The sequence below is a fragment of the Archocentrus centrarchus genome, chromosome 13, assembly GCF_007364275.1.
Source record: "Archocentrus centrarchus isolate MPI-CPG fArcCen1 chromosome 13, fArcCen1, whole genome shotgun sequence".
In the NCBI taxonomy this organism is placed as follows: Eukaryota; Metazoa; Chordata; class Actinopteri; order Cichliformes; family Cichlidae; genus Archocentrus; species Archocentrus centrarchus.
In genome coordinates, this window is record NC_044358.1 from 30,805,000 (window position 1) to 30,832,999 (window position 28,000).

Here is a 28,000-nt window from a genome sequence, read left to right on the forward strand (position 1 = left end):
TGACATTACGCTGACTTGACCGAGCTCGTCCCCGCAGTTGCTCCCCGGTCTCCGTGTGGATTTACATACCCTGATTTCCGTGGGACTGGGAAGAGAAAGGGGAGGGCGGTGAACCTTTCAGGAACTGAGGAAGCAGCCGCAAACAGCGTAACTTAACAAATTAACAAGTTGTACGCCCGCCGTCGCTTCTGTGGCGCCTCCTGACCTCTGTCGGAATAACGGCTGCTTCTCTGCGCTTCTTCTGACTCTCCTCGGTTCTCTCGCTGGATTATTTTACTAGACTGGAGGGGTGCTGGGAGGTTTTTCGGAGAAGACGGGAAGCAGCTTGAATTTAACCCGGTTGGAAGGGCTGTGGCCATGGCCGGGGGGGGTGGTGGTGGTGGCAGTGGGGCTTCTCCGTTGGGGCCCGCACCGCCGATGTGGTATCATCGGGACCTGAGTCGAGCGGCGGCCGAGGAGCTGCTTGCCCGAGCCGGGATAGACGGGAGCTTCCTGGTGCGGGATAGTGAGAGTGTCAACGGGGCTTACGCTTTGTGTGTACTGTAAGTAACTTCATCGGCTTTGTTTACCTTTGTTTAAGCTCGCACACATGCCCACAGGGGGTCCAGTTTTTTGTTTTTTTAATTATGTGCAAACTTTGTAAGCTTCTTGTTTGTTAGACATGAACTTTTCTGCAGTACCAAACTGCATGCGACCAAACTCTTGCTGAAGCTTGTCTAGCGAAGTGTTAAGTAATTTGTTTACTTTCTTCTGAAAGCCAAAGACAGGGAGAGAGACACTGTCTGCCCTGGAGTGAAACTCCAGCATGGCACACAACTTAGGGCTGTCCCTGTCTGTCTGATGTGGTCGCCTGCAGCGCCGTTTTTGCAGGATTCTGCTGCAATCAGCCTGCGGGTTGTGAGCAGTGGCATTAAACTCAGTAGTCGCGGAGGTAAATATAAGCATGCTGGTGAAGCTTGCTTTAATTTAAGGCTCCCATAAGATCGCAGAAGTGGTGAAAGAGTAGGCTTAGCCGAGGAGTTCCACATAATATAGTGTATCGTAAAATGGCAAATTATGATAGGAAAGTTAAGGCCATCTGTATTTAGAGGGAGTTATAGGGCATCTACCTTGCTAAAATAAATGACTAAAGGCTCATTTTTCATTACACAACTGGGGACTTTTCCACTAAACACCTACGCAGAGCAACAGAGTAACACAACCGTGTGTTCACCTGAGGAACTGATGCAGCGACAGTGCTGCCAGTGTTGACAGTGGTTGAGGTCCTGTTAAATGAACCGTGGAAAAGGGATGTTTAACTACAAATGACCAACATGACTTGCACACCCTCCCCCGCACCCACACAAACACATACACAGAATACACACTGTTCAGGTGTATAAAATAACAGGCTTTCAGTACTCTGACATTCACTTGACCTACATCCCCTATCTGATAAGTTTACCTCATGCTGAATCCTGTGTGTGTTTAGACATGTAGTATATAGCTCAAATATATCACCTACTGATTTAATAGACTGCAAAAGATCTGAAACAGTCACTTTATTCAACAGAAATTTTCTGCAACAATTTTAATAATTGTTACTTTTCAAATAAGGAAGCCAGATCATCACCAGTTATAGCGCTTCCTCAGTGACATCAACCAAGCATATCAGATATCTCCTGGAGCTCTTGGAAAGTGCAGCTATATAATACAGTATTTTGTAGTCATGTAAAATAATTGCTGCTCTTGTCCGATGTGCCCACACTCCTTTTAAAAAGGTGCAGTAGGTCAGATATGTCCTTGGTCACTGGCCTTTCTAGAAGTATAGAGTCAAAGACAGGCGGTCCGTTTTGCATTCATTGCTGATTGCAGCAGGTCGCTCTATGACCAGCAGCATTCCTTACATCCACGCATCATTAATTTCCGGATTTATTTCTGTCTCCACCTCTCCCTTCCTCTCCCCTTTCACCTTTCACAGTATGGACTTTGCATCTTCTCTGAAACTAAAACCACTTCTAGGCAAATGTCAAACAAACAGTGTGGCTGCTGCTTTTTTTTTTTTTTTTTTTTTTTTTTCCTATCCAGGAGTTTTGCCTTCACATACACAAAAATAAGATGACAGAGCCACCTACTTTCACACCCTACAGTTTAAACAAATGACAGCTATTGCAAGAATAGGCCCTAACATGGAAAGAAACTGCTGTAATCTTCAAAGGTGAGCGTTTCATTGTTGATATCACACACCTATCATTCCCTGCGTTGGCTGTAATTAGAGTAAGTGGTAATGTCAGAGCCTTTTTCCACCCTAGAGGAAGGCCTTTGCAGAATGACTGCTGAAGATAGAAAATTCCTAATATTTGAATACAATGACTCACGAGAGCAAAGAAAAAGAAGAAGTAATTTGATTCTGAGTGTGTTGTGCAAAATGGAGAACATCAGAAACCATTTCACAAAATCTGTACACAGCTTTCCAGTAATTACACTGAAATTAAGAATGAGTCTTAATTATGTGCATATATTACCCACAAAGAAAAGGATGCATGTGTGAGTTAAAATAAAGGTGGAACATATTTGCTGTACAGCATTTCCAGCATTTTTTTCTGTTAAATTTATTGTGAGTGGGAATCACGCTGATTACCCATTAATTACTAACTGTACGATTACAACATTATTTGTAAAGCACCCTTGTAGCCCACTCAGTCACATGGATAGGAAACAAGAAAGAAGCACTTCTGTGGGTACACTTTTGAAAACAAGGGTGTTTCCCAGTAATCCCTGCAGCTAAGCAGGAAACAAATAGATGGTCAGACAAGACATTTATTTGTCGCCTTTGTCAACTTTTGCGCTTATTTCTGCGTAAGCCAGCATTTTCAGGAAGTAGAATGTGAATCACCCTATCTGTGGAAAGGTTTAACCATCAAACAACACACTTTTTGTTTGTCACGGTGCCACCGTGGCACTTTGGACACTCAGAGGGCTGATGTGTGTGAAGCAGGTCCTCTTGATGTTTTCTTCATCTCACATCCTCCCGATCACTTCGCCCCACTAAAACCACTGAAATGGTACTATAATAGTTTAGTTAAAAATACACACTGTAGTACTGTGAGTATAAGTTTTACTTCTTTCAATGGGAAAATATACAGTGGACGACCATGAAAGACAAATTCTACAAATATTTTTAATTTTTTTTGGTTTCTTTGTTTTTTACCTGAGCGAGGCTGTTGAAGGCTTGGATGTGTAACTTCTATTCAGGGGACACATACTTCCTTTTTGAGGTCTCAGGACACCCCAGTGCATTTAGGAAGTGTTTCCACTTGTTTGGACTGAGGCCGCCTGCAAGCATTTGCCTTTCACTTCCCCTCAGGGTGCTTTTAAAGTCACGGACTTTTGGTTTTGTGCGTCTGCATGCAAATTTAATTCTTGTGTTTAGTATTTGTGAGATATGAGTATTTTAATTTATGTGCTTCTGGTGGTGTGTGGATACAGTACGAGTCAAATGTAGTATGTTAAAGCTGTCATTCACTAACACAGTGTGATTTAAACATTTCAGTAAAAACCATTTGCTCACACGTTTGCAGACTCTGACCGGAAAGGTGCCAACAATCAGGTGTGCTTGTATGCTAAGAGATTTGAGTGTATGCTGGTCCATGTCTCTGACTTGTTTTGTTTTTGCTGTCGGGAATATGGCCTTTTACTATCAGGTTAGCACGTCTTAACTTGTCAGGGTTCAGGATGTCTCTGTATTCCTGTGTGTGTGCGTTTGAAACGTAGAAGTTTGTGTGATGGCATTCCTCACGTAGAAGGTGTGTATTTTGCTTCTTTTTTTTTTTTCCAAATCTCTACCTAAAAATTTCTTTTTTTAGGGGGTCTGATCTTACATGTCAAGGTAATTTGAAATTGGAGCCAGATCTGCTGTTTCTTTTTCACTGTCCTTACATCAGCTGTTATCAACAAAAATCCCTCTGAAAAAGACTTGTTTCTCTTTAACCACTTCTTCTTTTATAATGTGTAGATACCTTATTATTTCTTTAGAAAACAAGAACCAAACTCACTTCATATTTTCTGTTTTCCTATAGTCATCAACTTTTACTTATTGTAGCCTGTCAAGTGAACCATCTTTAATTACAGGGTTAAAGCTGTGCACGTCCCTCCAGACTGTGCAAGTCTTTTAAGCACTTTGGATGGTTCTTTTTTGTAATCATCTGGGTGTCCGATTGATCCCAGATTCTTTCTGGAGTGTAAGACAGCATACTCAAACATCATAAAGAACATCAGTGAGAAAAACAAGGCATCCCACGGCAGGATGGTATGACCCCTGCAAAGCCCAGATCTCATTAAGCCGTTTTCACATGTGAACTCTGGGAAATTGCAGGACTTCGCCCAAAGTTCTCCTTTCTCATATGTAGCGCACAGTTAAAGATGGTCTGCTTCAGACACCTTTTCACCAGAGGATGCAGCAGATGACTGCCCCTCCCTGAACCTGGTTCTGCTGGAGGTTTCTTCCTGTTAAAAGGGAGTTTTTCCTTCCCACTGTCAGCTAGTGCTTGCTCTTAGGGGATTAGCTGATTATTGGGGTTTAATCTCTAATATGGTAAACTGCATGCTCCATGAAGTGACTTGATCAAGCCAAAAATCATGCCTTTCCATGTAGTGCTTTTTACTTTGGCCTAGTACTGTCAGTAGCAATACAGTGATATCAGGAAATGAAAGCAATTAAACATTGCTGGCTGCTGTGGTGTATTAATACACACAGTGTTTACAGTGCTCGTTCAGGACTGGCCTGTTGCGCTTTGAGGCAGTTGTACATGATGACAAGGACAGTGAGTAGGCTGTGAGGGGTAATCTTACCTTTTAATTGCTGCATCTCGAGGGAAACCTTGTTCAGCTTTACCATGATAGGCTTCTCTGTGTGCTTTGAAGAAGAATTCATGCTGTGGTTATTCTTAGAAGAGGTTTCCCTGTAAACTAACAGAACAGAGGCAGCCAGTGGGGTAGTCCTTACCCTCTACACAGGCCATTGTTGACAACACACATGCTTTGAGCCCATCTCTGGCCCATGATAACCCCCACTCTCTTTCTCCGACCCACCCTACACCCAGCCCCCCCCTTTGTTAACTTTGTGGCCGCTGAAACAATAGTATTTACTTCACAGACCTGCAGAGAATCTCATCAGCTGCCAACAGGAAAACAAACACAGAGACGTGCACAAACACATTGTACACTGCAGTGACGCATGTGTATGGATTTTGTGCCACTGAGCCTTCATGCCATTGTTTTTAAAATGTGGCAAGATTGAATGTGCATTTTATTTTATTTTATTTTTATTTTTTTTGGAGGAGCAAATATTTATCTAGTCCATAATGTTAGTTTGAGCTGATATGAAACTATTATTTGCAACTGTTTGATAAAACGTGCTGTTTATGAATCAGCTCAATGTGGGAACTTATGCTCAGTTCAACCTCAGTTCATTGCTCATTTTCAGCGCCGTAATTTTATTCTTGGATATTACTAGAGAGCCTTGTATGATTGTTTATCCTTTTTTGACTGAATTAGTGTTTTAGAGATGACTGAAACCTGCACTTTTGACCCAAAGGGATTCCGTGTATATACACTGACTTCTTTATTTAAAACTTAAATAAACACGATGGACATTATATTTGTTTTGGCATTAGAAACACTACAGCAGCAGCAGTGTGTCAGCTTTTTTTTTTTTTTTTAACCAGGAAGTGAAGTGAGATTAAGAATCTCTTTTACAAGAGTTTCCTGGTTTGTGATAAACAGCGTTAACCTAGCATGTTTTGTTTTTTTGACAACAGGAGAAGCTGAATGTCCCTGTGAAAACCTGTACAACTATGCAAACATGCAAAATCCACACAGAAGGGTCCTGCCAGGTTCAAACCAGGACCCTCTTGCTGTGAGACAACAGTTAAATTGCTTCTTTATCAAATTAGTCCAAAGGTCAGAATTAATCGTTAATTTCCAGGTGCACTGGAAACTATCAAAACTCACTCGTCGATTCTACAGCACATCATGAACCCCTCCCAAAATGCTTTGTTTTTAGATGTCGTTGAGAGTTTAATCCAGACCCAACCATTCTGCTACAAGTGCTATTTTAAAAACCCAGTTAAACATCCAACAGTTTAAGCAGACTGTGACCCACGTTGACACCTGGTCGTGGTCAAAACTTTGACACATTTCCATGCTGGCCTGAGAGGAGTATGAGTAGCATTACTAAAGAAAAAGTTCAGTTAAATTCAGTGACACTTTTGCTCCAGACTAATAGACCAGACTGGAGTCAGGTTTTGTTTGTTATTTGGGATGTAAAGAAAAAGCTTTCTTGTGCTTTGTTGTTGAGACCGTTTTATATTTTATTCCAGTCCGTGTCTTAGCTCCTGCAGGACACTGACCTGGAAAAGCCGGAAAAGCAGCTGGGTGGTGAATTCCTGACATGGATTTATCCCTCCCTCCATTTGTACACACACAGGCATACTGTAAATAAGTACAGTGTTGAAGCAGATGTTAAAAGAAATATGTTGCAAAAGCTGCCATCCTCACACATAGACTTCTGAACTGAGAACACCAACGGACCAAAACCGCAATGTTTGCTTGGCAAATTGAAAATTTTGTTGCCGGTCTACTGAACCAGCAGAAGTGCAGGCATGACAAATCATTAAGCTCCAGCTTTTGGCTATGGGCATGTAGTCACGCCTGGGCAACTGCAGTGATAGAGCATTGATCTGTAATTGGTTGATGGTAGGAAAAAATAGATCCTGGGGTTCGGTCAGAAATGCCCTTCGCATGTTGAAGTCTGATTTGCAGTTGTTTAATGAAAGAAATACAACAAAGATGTACTTAGATTTATAATTTTCATTAAAATTTGTATCATGTTTCAGTTGTGTTCTTTTTTTTTTAATCATCATTGTTAGTTTATGATAGCTAAACACTGGGCTGACCTCTGCTCTGCTTTACTGTATCATGCTACTGTAAGAATAAAGCATGCTCACTCTGACAGACAGCAACAGGTTGAAGCTACACTGCCCCCCACATACAGACACACATACTGTCAAGTACAGTGGTGTGCATCTGTGTGTTAGTGTGAAATGAAAATAAATGTATTAAAATGTATGCAGTGACAAAGAATACAAAAATTCTGCCTCCTTCTGTTTTTTTTTTTCACTTCCTTTGCTGCAACTTTCTGCCTTCTCTTTTTGATTCCTCTGATCGCTCTCTATTCTGTCTCTTTCTTTCTCTGCAGGTTTCAGAAGCACGTTCACACATACAGAATCCTACCAGACGATGAAGGTTTTCTGGCAGTGCAGGTACAGTAAAGACGCTCTCACACCCGTGCTTTCAGCAGCAGCTGGCAGGCAAAGATGCTTTTGTTGGCTCTGAGTCCTCACTCTCTTACACACACACACACACACACACACACACACACACACACACACACACACACACACACACACACACACACACACAAACAGCAGCCTCTTTGTGCCTTGTGCTCAACAGCTGTGAAGTCCCCACTACCAGCAGCCTCACATGCACACACGCAGAAACACACACGATAATATGAGGCTTTGGATCACGTGGCCACAGCACAGCTGTCTGTCTCACTGTTGTATAATTTTTGGAGTCTTTGCAGTGATGTTGAAAAGCCTTGTTTTAATTTATGGAACTAAATTTGTGTCTTCTTCCTGGTTTGAATTATATTTAGCCTACGGGGTGACATTTGCTTACAAAACATTCGATATGGAACAATGGAGGCTACCAGAGATTTGGATAGCATGACTTCTTGTAGCCACAGAGTTTGGTTGAACTTTTTTTTTTGCGCTGTTGCTAAATCATCTGTCTCTTGGCATACTCTCATGTGTTTGCCTTCCTTCCTCTCACTCTCAGACCTCTCAGGGCGTGCAGCCTAAGCGGTTTAAGACTCTGCCAGAGCTGGTGTCATTGTACCTGCAGCCCAGCCAGGGTCTGGTCACCACCCTGCTTTACCCCGTGGAGAGAGAGGAGACAGCTGTCAGTGACGACAGAGACTATTCCGGTAATTTCAGAGCTAACACAAACACACACCCACATGGGCTTTTTTTTTTTTTTTTTGGGGTCACATGTTAACTTTGAACTTCTGTGACTGGTAGATGGAGAGGATGAGAAGCCTCCCCTCCCCCCTCGCTCTGCGTCCACCTCCACGCCCCCTGGACCAGACACACCCACAGACAGGTATAAAGTCCACAAAGAGAAACATCTGACTGTGTCCTGTTCACAATTATAGGTTGCTTAATCACAAGCTACCCGCAGGGCCTCTTAACCAGCGTATGAACTTTGTAGAACTTTTAAAAACACACACAGAGGAAGTTTGTTGTTTCACTGTAAATTATGTCATAATGATATCAAATATAATCATGTAGTCTCACACAAGCTTACAAAAAATAACAAGCAGAAGTTATTATCATGATATGAACACACACGTGCCTCTCAGTGACTTTCTGTTTAGATTTATACGTCTACACACACACACACACACACACGCACAGATTATAAACTATAAAAAGCACTCTTTCATACTCTACTTCATTAAACGACACATGCACATCAATATCCTCCATTCAACACATACTTCCCCGTCTGTCTGCAAAAAGAAGGTAAACCACATCCTGCTAGAAACCACGCTGCTCACAGATGGTGTGCGGCTTTGATGAGGTGAAGAGCCATAAATGCATACGATACAGAGCCGTGTTGATTAATAAAGATTGTTGCCGCTCATAATAATGCGTGCTGTATTTAATAGTTCTCTAATGTGAAAGTTGGTTCAGAGTTTTTTTTCACTTTGCACCACATTGCTTCACACAATGATGGGTGAAGTAACAGAAAACTGTGTATTACCATAACCTCGGTTGAAGTGTCAGCCAGCGAAGCAATATCTACGTTTCAGTCACATTAGTCCTCACTTGTCAAGCTGTTATAGATGGATATCAACCATAGGTGTCATCTGAGGCAGTTTGTAATGAGAATAAACTAGATTACACTTCAGATGAAGTGAAGGGACAACACGTCCTTCAAAAAAAAAAAAAAACAGGTTTGTAGACTTTGCATGTAAAATAAAAAAGGGGGGGGGGTGCATGAAAATGTAGCTCTGTGGTGTGCACCATGTGAAAGGGTTGTAAATGTAGAAAATTGCTCTATAAAAAGTTTTTTTTTTTTAAAAAAAGGTTGCCATTCTGCCAGTTCACATGGTTGAGGGTGTCTCAGTGTGAGCGCAGACATCGTTTAGGGGAAGTATATGATTCTAAAAAAAAGCCATCATAACTGCACAGATGCCAACTCTCTCACTAACAGACGCACACACTCATCCTTGTGTGTGTGTGGCAAACCATGAAGTCCATGACAGCTCATGTGTGCGGCATCTTTAGTTTCAAAGTGTCATCTGGAACTTTGACTTTGCAATACCACAGAGCAGGTAAACAAAACAAAGGCAGAGATATATTAAATAATATAGCATCCAGACATGTAACAGAATGGTGGAAAGGTCTAAGCAGGCCCTAACATATGAGGTATGAGACATGTTTTCATGCTTAGAGAATTATTATGGTGTAACTTTGCTGATAGCAGTGGAGAACATGCCCATATAAAACACTTCCTCCTACTCACAGGTTATGTATAAAAAATAAGTCATTCTTGGCCGTCATTCCACTGCATCTTTCATCCTACACTGATTTCCTGTTTTTGTTACCGCTCTCTTACTGCTACCTTGTACTACTCACCTGATCTTTTGTAAAAAGACAGAAAATAGAGCCCAGAGGAGACACAGAAGACTAGTTTTCGCTCTCATTTTGGATTTTTTTTCCCCCTGATACACCACAAACATTGTTGCTTACCTGGGTTTTAAATCATTGTTGTGCTTTTTTTTATTTGGAGTTTGCTTGTACTGTCGTATGTATACCAGCATTTGGAAATCATGTGCATGTAGTGGCAATGGCTATAAATGGTTTATTTCCATTTGTTTTAGCACTCCAGCAGCTAATGGCCTGAGTACCATCTCTCATGAGTACCTGAAAGGCAGCTATGCTTTGGACCTCGAGGCAGTCAAACAGGGAGCCTCTTCACTGCCTCATCTTAACAAGACACTAGTGGCCTCCTGCAAACGCCTTAATGGGTAAGCAGTAGCCGGAATGCAAGTAAATAACTGTAACTTGGCATCTTAATCAAAAATAACATGCTTTACTGTTTTTTTCTGCTTTTTTTTTTTTTTTTTTTTTTTGTAAAACTGTAAATTTGAAAATTCATGGATAATAACAATTATTATATTTTAGCTGTGAGATAGAATCTCTCTCTGTTTCCTCAAATAGGGAGGTGGATAAGGTTCTGTCAGGTCTGGAGATCCTGTCTAAAGTGTTTGATCAGCAAAGTGCTTTCATGGTATCCAAAATGATCCAACAGGTACAGGTACTCTTTGCCTTTTTTTTTCTATGTGTGTGTGTGTCTGTGTGTTTGCTTATTGTTTTTTTTTTTCTTTCAAAAAACAAAACAATTTAAAATGCAGAACTCTTTCCTGACATACTGCCAATCCTAGAGACATGGCAACCTCTGATTAACACTGTTGTTTTTAAAGCCCTGTCTATCCTGCTTCTTCCAGACTTTAGCCAAAAATAATATATTTGTTTTTTGGACTTAATGATTTTATTTTATTTATTTATTTTTTTTGCATTTTTGGCCATAGCGGCTTTTATTGACAGTGGAGAGAGACAGGAAATGGGGAAAGATACAGGGGAAGACACGCGGGCAAATTGGTGACGGGCCGGGACAAAATCCTTGACTTCAAGGATGTCTAAAGTTCAGGCATCACGTTAGCACACAAGCATGCACTAAGAATTAGTTTGAATACAGTTTGAATAAACCTGATTGGCTGAGTCATGGACAGACTGGTTATGCAGCCTTAAGAATAGTCTGTAAGACAATGTGTAAGTAAGTCTGTGCTTGCTGTGCAGTTTTAATGCTGCCTTTTTTTTTTTTGTAGTTGAAAGCTCCACAAACTATCTTCATAAATTCCACAATTTTGATTCCCTACCCTTAATCTATCTTATTATTTGATTGCTTTTTTTTGTTTTTCTGTCTCCATCAGTCAGTGAATCAGGCTGGAGACCAGGAGCTGGAGAACCTTGTGACCAAGTTGGCAGTTCTCAAAGACCTGCTGTCCTCCATAGAGAAGAAGGTACACACAGACACTACATTTAACAGCTGTGACAAGCAACATGTTTTCACTTTGTGAGTCATCAAGGAAAAAATGTGGTGGAGTTGCAGGAACTATCACAGGTATGAGTCCTCTGACAAGTGTCTATATGAAAGGGGTTAGTTTAGAAAACCTTCCCAATATGATGGATCATCTGTCTAGAAGCCCTGCTGGGTGTGCTTGTAGCCCAGCATGTGACATTCTCTCCTTTTGAGGTCTTTACACACAGCACATGTAAGTCACGTAGATGGAAAGAGAGGTGTAGTAATAAGAGTCTGCGACTTTACAAGTAGAAAAGTGGACCCATTATGCTCATTTTCAGGTTGCTGTTTTTATTCTTGGAATCATCTAGAGTAACTTTCCATGATTCACGGTTCAAAATAACCCTTATTTATGTTGCACTGGCTCTTGGTGCAGCCACTAAATTCACCCTCTGTCTGAAATAAGGGTGCTTTATCTCCTCCCACTTTAAGCCAACTTTCTTCTGATTGGCTGCCAATCAGAAGAAACACAAGTTTTGGGATGCCCATATTAAAGATAATGCCCCTGTTTAATATCAAAGAGAGCCCAGAGAAGGAAAAAGCCAGAGCCTTTAGGGCAGTCTGATCTCTGAGCTTTTGCTTCATATTGATTACTTGTCCATGCAGTGACCTCATTATTTAAAACTTTGGCATTGGTTGATGTGAGCATCTGGCACTGTGTGTGTGTGTGTGTGTGTGTGTGTGTGTGTGTGTGTGTGTGTGTGTGTGTGTGTGTGTGTGTGTGTGTGTGTGTGTGTGTGTGAGAGAGAGAGAGAGAGTCTCTTTCTCTCTCTCTCTCTCAATATACTGTATGGTCTTTTCCTTGCAGACACAAACACAGAGTCTGAAAATGTTGCAGATCATTTTATTATACCCGTGTGTGCCTTTTTGTGTTTTTGTATCTTGTTCTTTTCCTTTCAGTCTCTCTTTTTGTCCTGCTCTTTCTTTAAAAGTGTTTCTCTACTTGCATGTCTGTCTCTTTCTTTGTCCCCTCAGGCTCTGAAAGCACTACAGGACATGAGTTTGCCCTCTTCATGCTCCCCTCCTCCACACTTCATGCGTCACAGCAAAGCCATTCCTGTGCAGGCCTTTGAGGTACGCATCTACATCCGCCAAACATGCATGCCTGCATACAGTAATTCATTACCGGTTGTCTCACTGCAAGGTGATGGAGGTCAATGATATGACAGTAATGTTTTGCTAGACTCTGACCTATTCAGGGCCACCTAAAAACTGAAATTATTTATCAAGAGACTCCTTGGGGGGGCTCTCTGCTCACATTTTCGGTAATCATCTTCTTTTTTTAAAATCATAAATCTCTCAGATTTCCTTTTTTTTTTTCTCATTCCTGTAGGAGCTCTACTGTCTGTATTTGATTTATTAACTGTTAGGTAATACAGGCTTGGAAGTCATGTATTCCTTAACACAGGAAGTTTACCAGCAGATGTGAGATGGGATGTGATACCAAAAGAATGTTTAAAAAGCATTTCTGGCTACATCATCATAATGTGGTATTCATCACTTGAGGTCTCACATTTCTAAAAAAGAAAAAGTATGAATGTAAGCCCACAGTTTTGATTTGCTGTCTATAAGATTGTAGTAGTTTTATTTTGAAATGTACCAGCAGCATAAATTATAAATGTAGGAGGAAGACTGTGAGAGAAAAAAAATGTACAGGTTAAGGTGATAAAAATGATTTTCACTTTGAGTTAAGAGGTGAACTAAGTGTGGAAAAGTTCAAAGGAAAAAAATGTCAGGGAGCACGTGGTGAAGGAGGTGAAACAGAGTCGAGAGATGAGTAATTGAAATATTGGCTGTTGACAGAGCCTGCGTTCTCTGTGGTGACATTCTTTCAGTAATTTCCTGTTGCACAGAAATGCCGCAATAATGAGATGTAGCATCTGATTTTGCCTATTGTCACCCAAACACACTAATATCCAGTGAGTCAGAGTAAGAATGAATGCATGCCTTTCATTTAGGCTTCTTTTTTTTTTTTTCCAGTCTTGTGATACTTAGTAAGCCCTACACATCAAAAAAAGAGCACTTTGTCAAAATACATGTACGAAGAAGCGGGTGGTCCACTAATCAAGGTCGACAGTTTGATCTCTGTCTTCTTCAGTTCTCTAGTCTGTATGTTGAAGTGTCCTTGGGAATTATAGTGAACCTCAAGTTGCCCCAGATAACTGGTGTTTGAAAGAATCAGAATCAGATCACTTGGTAGATAAAACTCTAAAAACAGAATTAGAACTGTGATGATCAAAACTTTATTCTTGTGTTTTCTAATCCTTGAGGCTGCATATGAGTGACATGGATCTAATACTGTTGATGGAACAGAAGCAGCAAGCTTTTGGGTTCCGTTTTGGAGACCCCTGGTGGTGTGTTGACCTGGTGTTTGCTCAGTAGACACATGGTTTACAGAAGCGTTTATGTGGTGTAATCTTTCTCCTGTGGCTCATTACAGGTGAAGCTTGATGTTTACCTGGCTGAGCTGACAAAGATCGGAAAGAGCCAGAAGTACACTCTGTCTGTGGACGTAGAGGGAGGAAGGCTGGTAGTGATGAAGAAGATGAAGGACAATCAGGAAGACTGGATCACCTACACACATGACAAAAGTGAGGACTTGGGGAACATTTACACAAAAAAATGTATTTTTTTCAACTGTGACATTAATCTTCAGGAAAATTACTGAGCAAAAATGGAGTTAAGCCGCACAGACAGATGTTATCTGTGTGAAAGAGAACAGCTGCTCTATTGCCTGATGATGATTGTCAATGCATGTTATAAAAGCATATAAAAGGCTTTATGATATTTGAGTTATATTTAGGGTGACATGATGTGTCTCTGCTACAGTGTAGTGTTCCAGTTTGTGTATATATATCCCACCATGAAACCAGTTTAAATGTATGTGAACTGATAGAGGTTAAATAACACATATAGCATAATATTCTTCATGATATCCATTTTAAATTAAAGCCACCGTTGTCAGCTTTTGTTCTATTTTGTCTTCTGTTTAATTTACTTTGTCCTTTTTTCAATTTTAATCTTCTTTAATCCTCCAAATCTATTACATGACCTTTTCTTTCCTGAATTTATCTGCAACTTCCCATCTCTAAACCGCTGTCTGTTCGCCTGTCTCTGTGTCTGTCAGTACGTCAGCTGATCAAGTCTCAGCGGGTGCAGAATAAACTGGGCATTGTGTTTGAGAAGGAGAAGGACAAGAGCCAGAGGAAAGACTTCATCTTCGCTAGTGCCAAGGTCTGCACACAAGAAACAAATAGATACATAAATTATCTGAAATAAATAATTCCTACGCATAAGAAAACCTGGGTATATTACAGCTACTCGGTGGGGCAAACACAACTGCAAGCATACAGCATTCAAACTGAGGCAGCACTGCTCTCCCATATCCTTTTTATGCCTAAGTACATAATCAGATTTGCGGTAACGATGCCAGATGTATTAAACAGACCCATATCCGATTCTCTGCTATGAATTCAGTTTCCACTGAGACTGTCCGCCCCTGATTAGCTGTTCATTAACACACATATCTAATCAGCCTATCACTTGGCAGCAACCCGAGGCATTTAGGCATTTAGACATGATCAGGACGACCTGCTGAAGTTCAAACTGAGCATCAGAACGGGGGAGGAAAGGTGATTTACATGACTTTGAATGTGGCGTGGTTGTTGGGGCCAGATGGGCTGGTCTGAGTATTTCAGAAACTGCTGATCTACTGGGATTTTCCCACGCAACCATCTTTAGGGTTTACAGAGAACGGTCCAAAATAAAAGTATCTAGTGAGCAGCAGTTCTCTGGGTAAATCTATGCCACAAAGAATTAAGGCAGTTCTGAAGGCAAAAGGGAGCCCAAGCCAGTGCTAGCAAGGTGTAATCAGTGAAGTGTTTGGTGAATGTATAGAATACATACACTGAAGATGTTGAAAGGTCCTTCAGTGGCATCATCCACTCACTGATATGTGTGTGTTTGTATCAGAAGCGGGAGGCTTTCTGCCAGCTGCTGCAGCTGATGAAGAACAAACATTCCAATCAGGATGAGCCAGACATGATTTCCATCTTCATAGGCACCTGGAATATGGGTTAGTCACACCACATAACTCCTCTTAATGGCTACAAATACTGATCGATCATACATTTGAAAATGTTCAAAGAAAAAGTAACAGAAAGGCAACCTTTTTTGTTCTGTCTTTTTAGGTTCTGTGCCTACACCTAAAAACGTGGCCTCGTGGGTCTTGTGTCGTGGTCTCGGAAAGACGCTGGACGAGATGACCGTCACCATCCCTCATGACCTGTATGTGTTTGGATCCCAGGAAAATTCAGTGTGCGAACGGGAGTGGGTGGAGTCACTGCGCGCTCTGCTGAAAGAACAGACAGAACTGGATTATAAGCCGGTAAGGAAAGAAGGCCAGTCTGTTTATGGCTTGATGAATGTGCATGCAGAAAATAAGGAGGTGATGTGGTTAACCCTGGGGCGGCCAAGCTATTTTAGCTACTAAGATGACCAAGTAGTGTTATTTGTGACGGTTAGATTTGATACATGATAGGAGTACTTTTTTTTTTAAATGGCTCTGTTTCCTCTATCTATGACACATTTTCTCAAATGTTCTAATGCATTATTTTGCAAAAAGAAGTTATAAAACACTATTTTTATGACCAAAATTTAATTCTTTTGGATACTTCTTGCCTGATCCTTCTTTCAAAACAAATTTTCTTTGTTTCAATAATACTATAAAAGAAACATTTTGAAACTGAAGGTATGTTTGAGTGAATTTCCTTTAATTATATACTAGTATAATTTCAACACCAAAATATAGACTTGATGACTGCTTCTGTTTCAAACTAAATCCTGCCAGACATTTTGTTTGTAGATTTTTTTTTTTTTTTTTTTTGTATGTTCAGAAACACTCACTCTGTCAGTTACTGAAATATCTGGAAAATGTAACGTTTATTGAAATGCCTAATTATGCAGTTATTACCATCAAAATACAATAACACCAAAGCCTTTCAAAAACAGTTATTTCTGGGGTCATGAATGACCTCTCACAACTTTCCTTTAACCCCGCCACACATCAGTTCCTGTAAGACTGGCAAGTTCATGGCGGGAAACACTGTTACAGTTCAAAAATATCATAACAGCAAATGTAATTATAGAACTGTAACCCCACTTGGTCAGAAGGCAAAGCTGACAATGAGGGAAAAAAGCTATTTTTGTACCGTGTGAATGCAGAAATGGTGACTGTAGGTTCCTCATTGCGTCTCGTTCTTGTCTGTAGATTGCCGTGCAGACTCTGTGGAACATTAAACTTGCTGTGTTGGTCAAAGCTGAACATGAGAATCGGATCAGCCATGTTGGGATGTCCAGCGTCAAGACGGGCATCGCCAATACGCTGGGTAACGGCAGTACTCTGGATTCAGTCTTTGTTATTCCTTCTCATGCCTTGCTTCCTGATTCAAATGTAGGAGGAAATAACCCTGATTTCCTTTCTTAACAATGGCCTAATTGAGCAGTGTTTATTACTACATCGATTGTTGGTTGCACTATGATGGAAAAGTGTGATTTCTATTAGTAAGCAAGTATTAATTCAAATCTAAACTTTCACAATAAGAAAATTGTAAAAGAAAGAAGCCAGATTTTCCTTCATTTCAGCAAACTGAAGGTTTTCATTGCATTTTGTCTTGTAGTTTAGAATGAATAGATCCCCAATGATTTTGTGTTATTTAAATGTTTTTGTTAAGTAATGTCTGCCAGTAGTTACGAGCTCCAAATTGTGCTTAATTTGCTGTATTTTAATAAAATGTTTTGGTTTTTTTTTTTTGATGGTTTCTAGGTAACAAAGGAGCAGTGGGTGTGTCTTTCATGTTCAACGGGACATCGTTCGGCTTTGTCAACTGTCACTTGACATCAGGGAATGAGAAGATTGCCAGGTAGCTGCGATAGTCTGATCCACAATATGATATATTTTAGTTTCTAACCTCTCAAGATCCACAGCAGAGAATTCCTACATGTCCGAAGAAAGTACATCCGCTTTCAATTCCAAAGTTTTACATATCAGGAAATAATAAAAATTGTCTGGTCCTTAGCAGGTCTTAAAATTAGGTAAACGCGACCTCATATGAACTGAACAAGACATGACACATTACACTGCATCATTATTTATTTGACAAAAGATTAAGCCAAAATGCAGAAGCAGTATGTTGAAAAATAAGTACACCCTTTCTGCTTCCGTGGGAGTTAAGAGGGTAAGTAGCAGCCAGGTGCTGCAAATCAAATGCACTTGAATAACTGATCATCAGCAACTCTGAGAATCTCTATAAAAGTAGACATTTTGGCTGTTTGCAGGTCTAGGGTATTCAACTGTGTGTACACAGTGCCAAAGAGGATATACATCAGCAATAATCTTAAAGAAGCAATTGAGGTTGCCCATCAGTCTGGGAAGAATTATATAGTCATTTCCAACCAATTTGAAATCTATCATGAGAAAGATTACGAATAATTCACGAGTGGAAAACATTCAAGATTGCTGAAAGCAGGAGTGGATGTCCCTGCAAATTCACCCCAAGGTCAGACCGTTCAGTACTCAAAGAAGCTGCAGAAAATCCAAGAGCTACATCTCAGACTCTACAGGCTTCGGTTAGCATTTTAATTGCTAAAGTTTATGACATCACAATTATAAACAGACTGAACGAGTACAGCTTGTTTGGGAAGATTAGCAGGAGAAAGTGTCTTCTCTCTTAAAAGAACAGGACAGCACAGCTTGGGTTTGCAAGACTTCTAGAACAATGTCGTTGGGACAGACAATGTTTGGCCATAATGCACAGTACGAACACCTCATGCCGACTGTCAGCACGGTGGTGGAGGGGTGATGATTTGGGTTTGTCTTCACAGGAAACAGGACCTGGACAAGCTCTACAAATGCCTTTGTATACCAAAGTATTGTAGATTCAAATGTGGGGTGTACTTAGTTTTTTACACATTGCTTCTGCATTTTGGCATAGATTTTTGTTCAATAAATGACATTGTGTAATATTAATAATAATTGGAAGATGGTGTACTTTCTTTTTATCATAGTAGTGTAACTACCGTGTGTAACAGTTTTACTGTCTCTGAAGTGTTCATTTGATTTGGTTTTTCATTATTTTATTAAGATTTTGTAAAAAAAAACAAAACAAAAAAAAGCAGACATGCATTCCTCTTTTACCTCTTCTTCTTACCTGTGGTACATGTGACCTTTGAACCCTCCAGGAGGAACCAGAACTACCTTGATATCCTGCGGCTGCTTTCACTAGGAGACAAACAGCTGAGCTCCTTTGACATTTCGCTGCGTTTCACACACCTCTTTTGGCTGGGTGACCTCAATTACAGGCTGGATATGGACATACAGGTAAAGCAAAGCACACAGAGACAAGCACAGGCAGACAGCCTCCCAAACGTGGAAGAAACGTCCCTTTCTGATCGTTTGTGTGTGTGTTTGTGTGTGCAGGAGATTTTAAACTACATTAATAGGAAGGAGTTTGATCCCCTGCTGAAAGTGGACCAGCTCAACCTGGAGAGGGAGAAGAATAAAGTCTTTCTACGCTTTGGTTAGTGGTGGTTATGAATATCCTCATGAGTCAGTGCAGGATGTGTTTAAATGTAGAGAAATAAAGGTTAATCACAGTGCAATCTCAACACTAACAAAAGACTTCTGTCCTTAAAACAGAGTTTTAGTGGGCTTGTAAATACAGCTGAAGGGATGACTCACACTTGCCAAAAAGCACCTGCTCAGCATTCTTGTTGTTGCCTTGGTTCACCTCTGGTTTTCTTTCCGGACTGAAGTGGTTCTTAAACTGTGGGCTCTGCCCTCGTGGTGGGGCACAGAGCCACTGCAGGAGGGGTGTGGACAACCAGGGGGAAAATGTGGAGTTAAACAAAGTTGGATAATTATGATTTATACAGAGAAAGTAAAGAAGACCTGGTTGTTTGCTGACCTTTGCTTCACTGGAATTGAACTTGGATCCTTTTTTTTATTGTCAATGATTGATCCAAATTGTTGGGTGGGTGCATGGTCTTAGCTTCTGAATTGGGTGATTTGAGCTATTCATTGCTGAAATTTTGGCTATAAAGACTTTTAAAGCATTATTTCATCTTAATTAGATGTATTGAGATCTGCACTAACACTGTGATGAGTGACTGTGTCATATTGCTTGGATTATTTTGGTTCATAATCCCTTTTTGGCCTATAAATGGGTAACTAAAAATCAGCCTCTCTTTTACTCAGTCGTTGTCCTTCTTAAATACAAACCGATTACTGAGAAAGTGGTCATTGGTCAATCTGTGGCTTAAATATTGTGAATATGTCAAAGAGTAGCAGCACAAACAGTCAAATTTGACTGTTTAAAAACAAAGGAGGGAGAAGCCCATCTTTTGTCTCAGTTGTCCATTTTCTTCATAATTATACTTATTGTTATGAAATGCTACACTTTGAACCTTTACTAAAGTCAACGTGTGTCTCTGCGCGTGCAGCGGAGGAAGAGATCTCGTTCCCGCCCACCTACCGTTACGAACGAGGCTCAAGGGACACGTATGTCTGGCAGAAGCAGAAAGCCACAGGGGTATGTTCACTTATTTAAGGTCACAGACAGGCTTAGTCCAAGTCTGGCAAATGCTTCCTGTTCTTGTGACTCATCCTGATAATTCTGCTTTTCTGTCTGTCCCAGATGAGGACTAATGTTCCATCCTGGTGTGATAGGATCCTGTGGAAGTCTTACCCAGAAACACACATAGTCTGCAACTCCTATGGTGAGAGCATCAGGAGAAAATCTCTTTATAATTTCACCTCAGCATCTATATAGCTCATAATGAAGCTCAGTAGACTGAAATAAATGCTTTTTTTTTTTTTTTGCCAGGCTGTACAGATGATATAGTGACCAGTGATCATTCCCCTGTATTTGCTACGTTCGAGGTGGGGGTGACCTCCCAGTTTGTCTCCAAAAAAGGTAAAAATGATATAACTGCTTTCTTAACTCTGGCTTTTTTTTCTTCTTCTTCTTTCTGTCACTTGCTCTTGCTCCTGGTCTCACTTTGTCTCTTTCTTCTGCCCTCAATGTTTTGTTCACAAGATTTGGGATTTGTGTGCTGTTATTGTTAATGTTACCTAATGATCTTTGATATGCCTCTGCCTCATTCCTCTTGTGTTTGCTTTTTTTTTCTTTGTGCTAAAGCTCACATTTAAAAGTAAGTTACTGACTTGGTTTCCACCCTTGTTACATGTCAGTCTGCACCACCCACATAAAGTCTTTCTCTCTCTCTGTCCTCCTCCTCCTCTTCCCTCCTGTCCACCTGTTTCTGTGCAGGTTTGCCAAAGTCTTCAGAGCAGGCCTACATTGAGTTTGAGAGCATCGAGGCCATAGTAAAGACGGCGAGCAGGACCAAGTTCTTCATTGAATTTTACTCCACTTGTCTGGAAGGTGAGATGAACATGAATGCGCCTTTGCAGTGACTCACTCATGCACGCAGATATAAAGATGGAGTTACGTTACAGCACCAGGACCCAGAAATAGGTGTAATAAAACTGTGTGTGCTTCTTCTTTTTGTATCTTTCTCCCTCCTTCCCTATTTCAGGCAGTCAGTATACCTTTAAATTAGAATCCATTTTTGACCTGTGCTGCACCCCTACCACCTGTCCATCATGTACTTTTGAATAAAATGCAAGGGAAACCTGAAACCTCTCCCTCCTCTTTTTCCAAACCTCGTTCCCTTTATCCTTTCCCAACCTCTCTGCCCTGCATATCTCTCTCTCTCTCTCTCTCTCATCATAGAGTTTAAGAAGAGTTACGAGAACGACAGTCAGAGCAGCGATAACGTCAACTTTCTGCGTGTGGGCTGGTCCAACAAGCAGTTAACGACACTCAAACCTCTTCTATCAGAGATCGAGTACCTGCAGGATCAACATCTCTTGTTAACAGTGAAGTCACTGGATGGATATGAGTCCTACGGTATGAAGATTGTCTGTGCTTGTGGTTTTTTTGAAGTTTAAAAGTAATCAAGTTTACTGTAGTCTAACAAACAGCCCCGTGTGTGCGGTCCCTCTTGTTAGGAGAGTGTGTGTTGGCTCTGAAGTCAATGATTGGCAGCACAGCACAGCAATTCCACACCTACCTGTCTCACCGTGGGGAGGAAACAGGAAATATCCGAGGGTCCATGAGAGTCAGAGTGCCCTCTGAAAGGATGGGAACCAGGGAGAGACTGTACGGTAATGCACTTTACATCTTAACACCTGTAACCTGCAAAAAGAGAAGAATTAAATGTCTTTTTAAGTTTGCCACATCCATCGTTTGAGCAATTCCTGTCTGCAAAATTGAGAATTTGTTGACAGGAATTGTTCAAGTGATGGATGTAGGATTGTAAGTGCCTCGTGTTTAGTTCTAAAACTGTTTTTGTTGCTGTGTTTCAGAGTGGATCAGCGTGGATAAGGACGAGACAAGTGGGCCTAAAGGGAAATCTACTATGGTGTCCAGATCGGGACATGAGTATGTAAAGTCAGTACACTTGACTTTTTTCCACTTGGTTTTGATTTAAAGTAAAGGTGGATTAAGGTTCCCGCACATCAGTGGGGATTTTTTATTTTTTTGCATACCATATGTTGGTAACATGCTAGTGTGTACCTAAATATTGATGCTCTAAAATCTTTAGGGACTAAGCTCTTGTAGTGAGTATGTTGACAAAAGTCCTTGAACAGCTGGACAAGTATGAGATTGTTGTAGCAGCTTGAGGACTGGGTCAGAGCACCTCTGAAACAGTAGGGATTGTGGACTTCTCTGGCTCAGCAGTGGTGAGTGTAAGTGGCACAAGGAGAGACAAACCATAAAGTGGTCACAGGCATTGGACATTGTCTTGGAAAAACTCTGATAAAGTGGTTCCAAAAACTTTACAAATTTTACAGCTCCACTGCTCTCAGGTGTTCACTTATCAGCGCAGCTTTTTATTTGTACGCTAAATGGAAACCAGTTTTGACCCACACCTCTTAATCTTTGAATTCAGGTTCAGTCCCACTGCCACAGGTGTATAAAATCAAGCACCAAGCTGTGCAGTCTGCCTTTGTGTCCATATACGGTAGTCTGTGTATTTACATGTATACGTGCATTATAGTGAATATCTGCATAATCCTGGGTAACAAACATGTTTGTTTTAATCTTTTATGCTATACATTCGAAATCCCATTATCACACGTTTAAACAGCATTCATACTTATTAGAAAAGTTAGTAACGCTTGTGTGTAGGGTGCAGCCCCTCTCCATGTGTGCCTTTGTTGATTCTGTCATCCTGCACCTCGTGTTAGGAATGTCCCGAAACAGTTCTGGCTTCTCTCTTTTGTCCCACCTGCTAACTTGTTATGATGTTTTTGTTTTTTAAAAAATAGACCATCTGTGGTTCGTAAACCGCATGGAGAGCTGGGAAAGGTTAGTGAAGAGGGAGAAAGGAACAGCAAGGAGGAAAATGCTGCAAGGTACTCTTCAAGTTACATTAGAGCCTCTGATACATTCTTGATGTGGGCTGATGAAAAGAGTTTTTGCAACAAAAAACAAAACAAAACAAGAAACATGTGTTTTTGTGTTCATTATGAAGATCTAAACAGGACACATCTGACAGCGATCCATCTATCAGCAAGAACAGCTACAATAATCCTGCCTACTACATCCTGGAGGGCGTTCCCAACCAGTCAGCTGCAGCCATTTCACCTGAGCTTCTCCCATCTCCTACCTCAGCCAACCCCCAGGCAGCTAAACCCCCTCCTCCCTCAGCCGGGCCACGATCCAAACCCCCCAGCATGGCCTCTGGGCCCCCTCACCCACGCAGACCAGTTACAGGACACTCAGTTCGTGTCATTAGCGAGGAGGGCTCCTCAGAAGATGATGGAAGTGCTTGTATGGTGGGAGCACAGGGAGGAGGTGTTGGAAGCACACTGAATCGACCTCCTCCTGACTTCCCCCCACCTCCTCTACCAAAGGGAGCACTGGAGATGGTTCCAGAGGCCCCCTTCCCCAAACCTCGCCCCCTTTACCCAGACCTAGCTGAGGTCAGGATCCCAGCAGCTGGCTCCGGTCCCCCACTTGCCCTTGGAGAAGGTTTCAGACGAGGAGGAGTTGGAGCAGGCGCGTTGGATGACCAGTCGTGCTCCGTGCTCCATTTGGCAAAGACACTGAGTGAAAATGAGTTTCTTGGACAGCCTCCTCGCGCCCCCTCGGCGCCGCCTCCTCTTAGAGGGCAGCCAATGGGTTTAGGTCTGGATGCCTGCCGCACCTTCCCACCTAGAAATCCCATCACAGAAAGTATAGCTGAGGACATGCCTGAGGAGGTGAGCAGTTCATGTGAGTTAATTCTGCTCAGTGGGTTATTTTAAAAGAGTTTCAGAGGCTGACATGAGTAAAGCTGTGACTTTTGGGGACTGTTTCGGGTGGCTTTCTTTCAGGCAATCCCAGTTTTAAAAAAAACCAAAAAAAACCCCACAAATAACTTCACCTTGGATGTAATTCAGTCGTTCAGCTGTTTCAAAGTATTTTACTGTAAGATGTGCCACGTTATTGGAGTAAGAACAGTAGAGCCAGCCCCCAGCTCTGTTATTTTAAATTGATCTAGTAATGTTGTTTGCATAAATGATGTGGCAGCTGTGATGAGCTGACACGATTTAAGCTCAGTGTTTAGTGGCTTCTGCATTGCATTTCTCCTCTGCAGGCACTTTGGGGCAGCAGTAGTTCATCTCTGTCTGTGGGGGAATCATCAGTGGGCGAGTGGCTGCAGAGACTGGGACTGGAGAGGTATGAGCAGGGTCTTCTACACAACGGCTGGGACGATTTGGAGTTCCTCAGGTACATGGAGATCTAGACTTTTTTTTATACTTTGGTAGATTAAAATGAAAGCGTGTGTCTGATATGCTACAAACTGCACTTATTCGACTTAAAACTTGTTGGCTGGCACTGTTTATGCAGTTTTTCATTATTAGTTTTTACTTTTTCCAGTGACATCACCGAGGAGGACCTGGAGGAGGCGGGAGTTCACGACCCCACCCACAAGCGAATCCTGCTTGAGAGCCTCAGGCAGCAGCAGCAGCAAAAGTAGACTATCAAGCTGGTCCATTGACCAGTCCAAACCAGCCTGGTACCACACCAGGCCGGCTCTCAGCTGAACTGAACTGAGCTGGAACGTGCCAATCGATGCCAGACTGTGCCTTCTGAGAGAAATTGCACTCCATTTGTACCTTCAAAAACACTTTCTGAACGTCCTTTGATTTTTCACATGTACTGTATGCGTGATGTCGTTGTCATACATGTGGCCTTATTTAATGATAATCATTTCAGTCCTTAAAGCATCACTACATACTTTCGGCTTTAAATCCAGTGAGAAGATCAGACAGACCTGGTGATGTGACTCATGTAGAGCAGCTGATGTCTTGTGTGTCGTACCGTCACCTGCAGCTTCAAGAGGGCATTTAAAGCTCGTTTTCATTCATTCTGAGAATCCCTAACTGAGGAGTTACACAGCTTAATGCTTCTCAGTGACTTTCAAAGAGAGAAGAGGCCTTTGTTTTGCGTCTCTCACTTCAAACTCTTAACGACACTGGGTTCTTCTGAGTCTCAGGTTTTTCTTCGTCCCACTCTTAGTCGAAACAAGACATCAGTGGGGAATCATTAGAGAGCAGTTGAGAGTAATGTCGACCCACAGCTCGAGCAGAAGAACCTTTTAAATTCTGTGATGGAGGAGAGCAGGATGTGGTGAAGGAAGGAAACTAGAAAGCCAGGCTAAAGTGGGCTAAACTCACATTTTTTCATTTTGTGTATTTACGTAATGATGTGCAGGCCTCTGTTTGTTAAAATGGCAGCCTGTGTTGTCCGAGTGTCTGTCAGTGTGTATGTTTTTAATGAAAAAGGGAATATTGAGTGAACCAAATTAACCCCCTTAGAGGTAGAGGTGTATATTTCACCTTGGTGCAGCATGTTGGGTGACTGCGTTGGCAGTCAGCTTGTGACGATGGACGCACCATCTTTGTGTGTGACACTGACTCTTCAGCTTTTAATCTGACCCTGGCATGTTGCAACAGGTCGTTATGATTCATTTTCTTTCAGAAACTTATAAGTTAAGTAAATGTAGCATGATTTTATTGCCACAGTCAGTATTAATCTTTATTGGTCAATAAAATTAAGAGGCTGAATGAGGTGATAAATGCTGTACCATGGTGAAATATAACTTTCAGAAATATATATATATATATATATATTTCTCATGCTCACGTGTTGTCTGTGATGATGCTGAATTTTAATTTACAGAAAAAAATGTTTTTTTAAACGTGTCACCAATTTTTACTCATTTCATTTTTAAAATCTAAATGAAGCAGTTTTCAGGGAATTGCTTAACGTAGCCAAATACATGAACTAATTTGTCACCAAAACAATTTTTTTTTTCTCCTTCTGTTTCATCGATGACGTTTAGTTTTACATTGCCTAGCTTTAGGATCATGACATATTTTCTACATAAGGGAGACCATGTCAGCTCTGTAACACATGACAAACAGAAAACTCAGGTTTCTGCAGGTCAGGTGTGACGTGAGGGCGCCTGTTCCCAGATGTGAGCAGTAGATGGCGCTGCTGCTCCACAAACCTGACTTTGGAAACTTGGGAACACAGGACAGAAAGCGTGCCAGTAAATGCGGTTATACTTCTTAGTCAAATCCTTGTTTCCATTTAGTTTTTAAGCAGGTAAAAGTCAATTTTCTTTGCTCCTAATTTAAATCCTTTGAATACAAAAAAAAAAAAGACTTACTGTTCCTTAAAGAGATGGGAATTCACCTCCACATGCTTGACACCTTCTTTTAAGGTGGATCACACTACAACGGTTTCGTGTTTTCTCATGTCAGCGCTTTTACAATGACAAATCCTACATAGTAAAACATTCAGCTCTAAGTCTCTGAATGAAACCTTCATTCATACCTGCAGAAGAGCCCCCTCTTGACCCAAATACACTGAATTATTTTACTCACGTGCAACCTTTGACTCTTACTCACCAGTTGTGTTTTACAGTGCGTCTAATCCTTTAACAGCCGAGCCGTCACAGCGCGGAGACTCTGGATCAGCCTACAGACGTGTTAAATCTAAAAAAGTGGTTTGAAGCCTTTTGGTCCTTTTCAGTGTTCTCAGTGGTGTGTGTGAGTGTTTGTTTGTTTGTTTGTGTGAGTGTGTGTGTGTGGGGACTTGTTTAGTTTGACACTCCATTTTGTTTCCTCATGTAGTCTACTTTGGTTGTGTTAACTTAATGTAAGTTGTTCACCCTTGTATTTTTATTCAATTAAAATCTAATATCATTACTTATTTTAAAGAGTCACTATTCTTATTTTGTCTGCAGGGAAAGCTGAAGTTATAGACCTGCTTCAGAAGGGCAAAGACTGAATAGTTAAATTAACTACAACCCCAACTGCAAAAACAAACAAAAAAAAAAACTGTTGGGAGGCTTTGTGAAATGTAAACAAAAACAGAATGCAAATTATTGCAAATCTCATAAACCCATATTTTATTCACATAGAACACAGAAAACATAAGAAATGTTCAAACTAAGAAAATGTACAACTTTAGGAAAAGTAACATCATTTTGACTTATATGGCACCAACATGTTTACCACTGTGTGGCATCCCCTCTTCTTTTAACAACAGTCTGTAAATGTTGCCGGGCTTTTGGGAGAGAATTGTAGAGGATCCTAGCTGCTCAGCAGTCCTGGCTCTTCCTGGGTCTTGTTCTATTTTTCATTTCAAGATGCCCCAAATGTTTTCAGGTGGTGAAAGGTCTGGACTGCAGGCAGGCCAGTTCAGCACCTGGACTCTTGAAGCAGGAAGCGGTTTAGTATTGTCTTGCTGAAATATGCAAGGCCTTCTCTGAAACTGATGGTGTCTGGATGGGAGCATTTGTCGCTTTAAAGCCTGTGTATATCCTTCAGCACCGATGGTGCCTTTCCAGATGTGCAAGCTGCCAATTCCATGTGCACTAATGCACCCCCATACTATCAGAGATGCGGGCTTTTGAACTGAGCGCTGATAACAAGCCAAATGGTCCCTCTTCTCTGTAGTCTGAGAGGATACAGTATCCATGATTTCCAAAATATAGTCTCGATTTTTTTTTATTTGTGCAGTTTTGCATGTTTTCTCAGTACATCTTAAATGAGCTTTGGTCCAGAGGAGACAGTATTTCTGGATCATGTTCAGTTCTGGCTTCTCTGCATGATTGACCTTTAACCTGCATTTGTGGATGGCACGGTGAACTGTGTTCACAGACAGAGATTTCTGGAAGGGTTTCTGAGCCCATGCAGTGATTTCCTATTTTTAATGCACTTCAGCCCGAGGCCCTGAAGATCACGGGGGTCCAATACTGAGCCTCATCCTTGTTCCTTGTGCGCAGTGCTTTCTCCAGATTCTCTGAATCTTTTGATGATATTATGCAGTGTAGATGATGAGAAATTCAAAATCTTTGCAATTTTACATTGAGGAAGATTATTCTGAAATTATTGCACAGTTTGTAGATGTAGTCTTTTGCAGATTGGTGAAACTCTCCCTCTCTGAAATGATCTTTTTATATCCAATCATCTCACTGCCAATTAACACAATTAATTGCAAAATGTTCCTCCAGCTGTTTCTTTTAGTATCACTTTTCCAGCTTCTTTTCATGCCTGTGGCAAATTTTTGAGAGTCCACCAAAAATAAATTGTTGCCGCCATCAAATTGAAAATGGGCTG

The 28,000-nt window shown here is 41.2% G+C and overlaps 1 protein-coding gene across 4 annotated transcripts; it reads left to right on the forward strand.

Moving 5' to 3' along the window:
* Positions 1 to 2: 2 nt before the first annotated feature.
* On the forward strand, positions 3 to 28,000 carry inppl1a (inositol polyphosphate phosphatase-like 1a). 4 transcript variants are annotated; one of them, XM_030744191.1, is made up of 27 exons: positions 3 to 542; positions 7,238 to 7,301; positions 7,882 to 8,029; positions 8,124 to 8,205; positions 9,992 to 10,138; positions 10,332 to 10,428; positions 11,105 to 11,194; positions 12,229 to 12,327; positions 13,694 to 13,844; positions 14,381 to 14,487; positions 15,226 to 15,328; positions 15,444 to 15,640; positions 16,523 to 16,640; positions 17,078 to 17,174; positions 18,493 to 18,631; positions 18,731 to 18,830; positions 19,753 to 19,841; positions 19,947 to 20,028; positions 20,136 to 20,225; positions 20,583 to 20,696; positions 21,048 to 21,224; positions 21,326 to 21,481; positions 21,683 to 21,767; positions 22,649 to 22,735; positions 22,855 to 23,584; positions 23,962 to 24,095; positions 24,246 to 28,000. In XM_030744191.1, exons 1-27 carry the CDS (start codon positions 358 to 360, stop codon positions 24,343 to 24,345), a joined length of 3,768 nt encoding a protein of 1,255 aa, XP_030600051.1. In that variant the 5' UTR covers positions 3 to 357; the 3' UTR covers positions 24,346 to 28,000. The 4 variants fall into 4 exon arrangements, 3 of the variants coding, with proteins under 3 accessions (XP_030600051.1, XP_030600053.1, XP_030600052.1); XR_004020778.1 differs by having other exon boundaries at positions 358 to 542; positions 22,855 to 23,597; XM_030744193.1 differs by having other exon boundaries at positions 358 to 542; positions 21,683 to 21,758.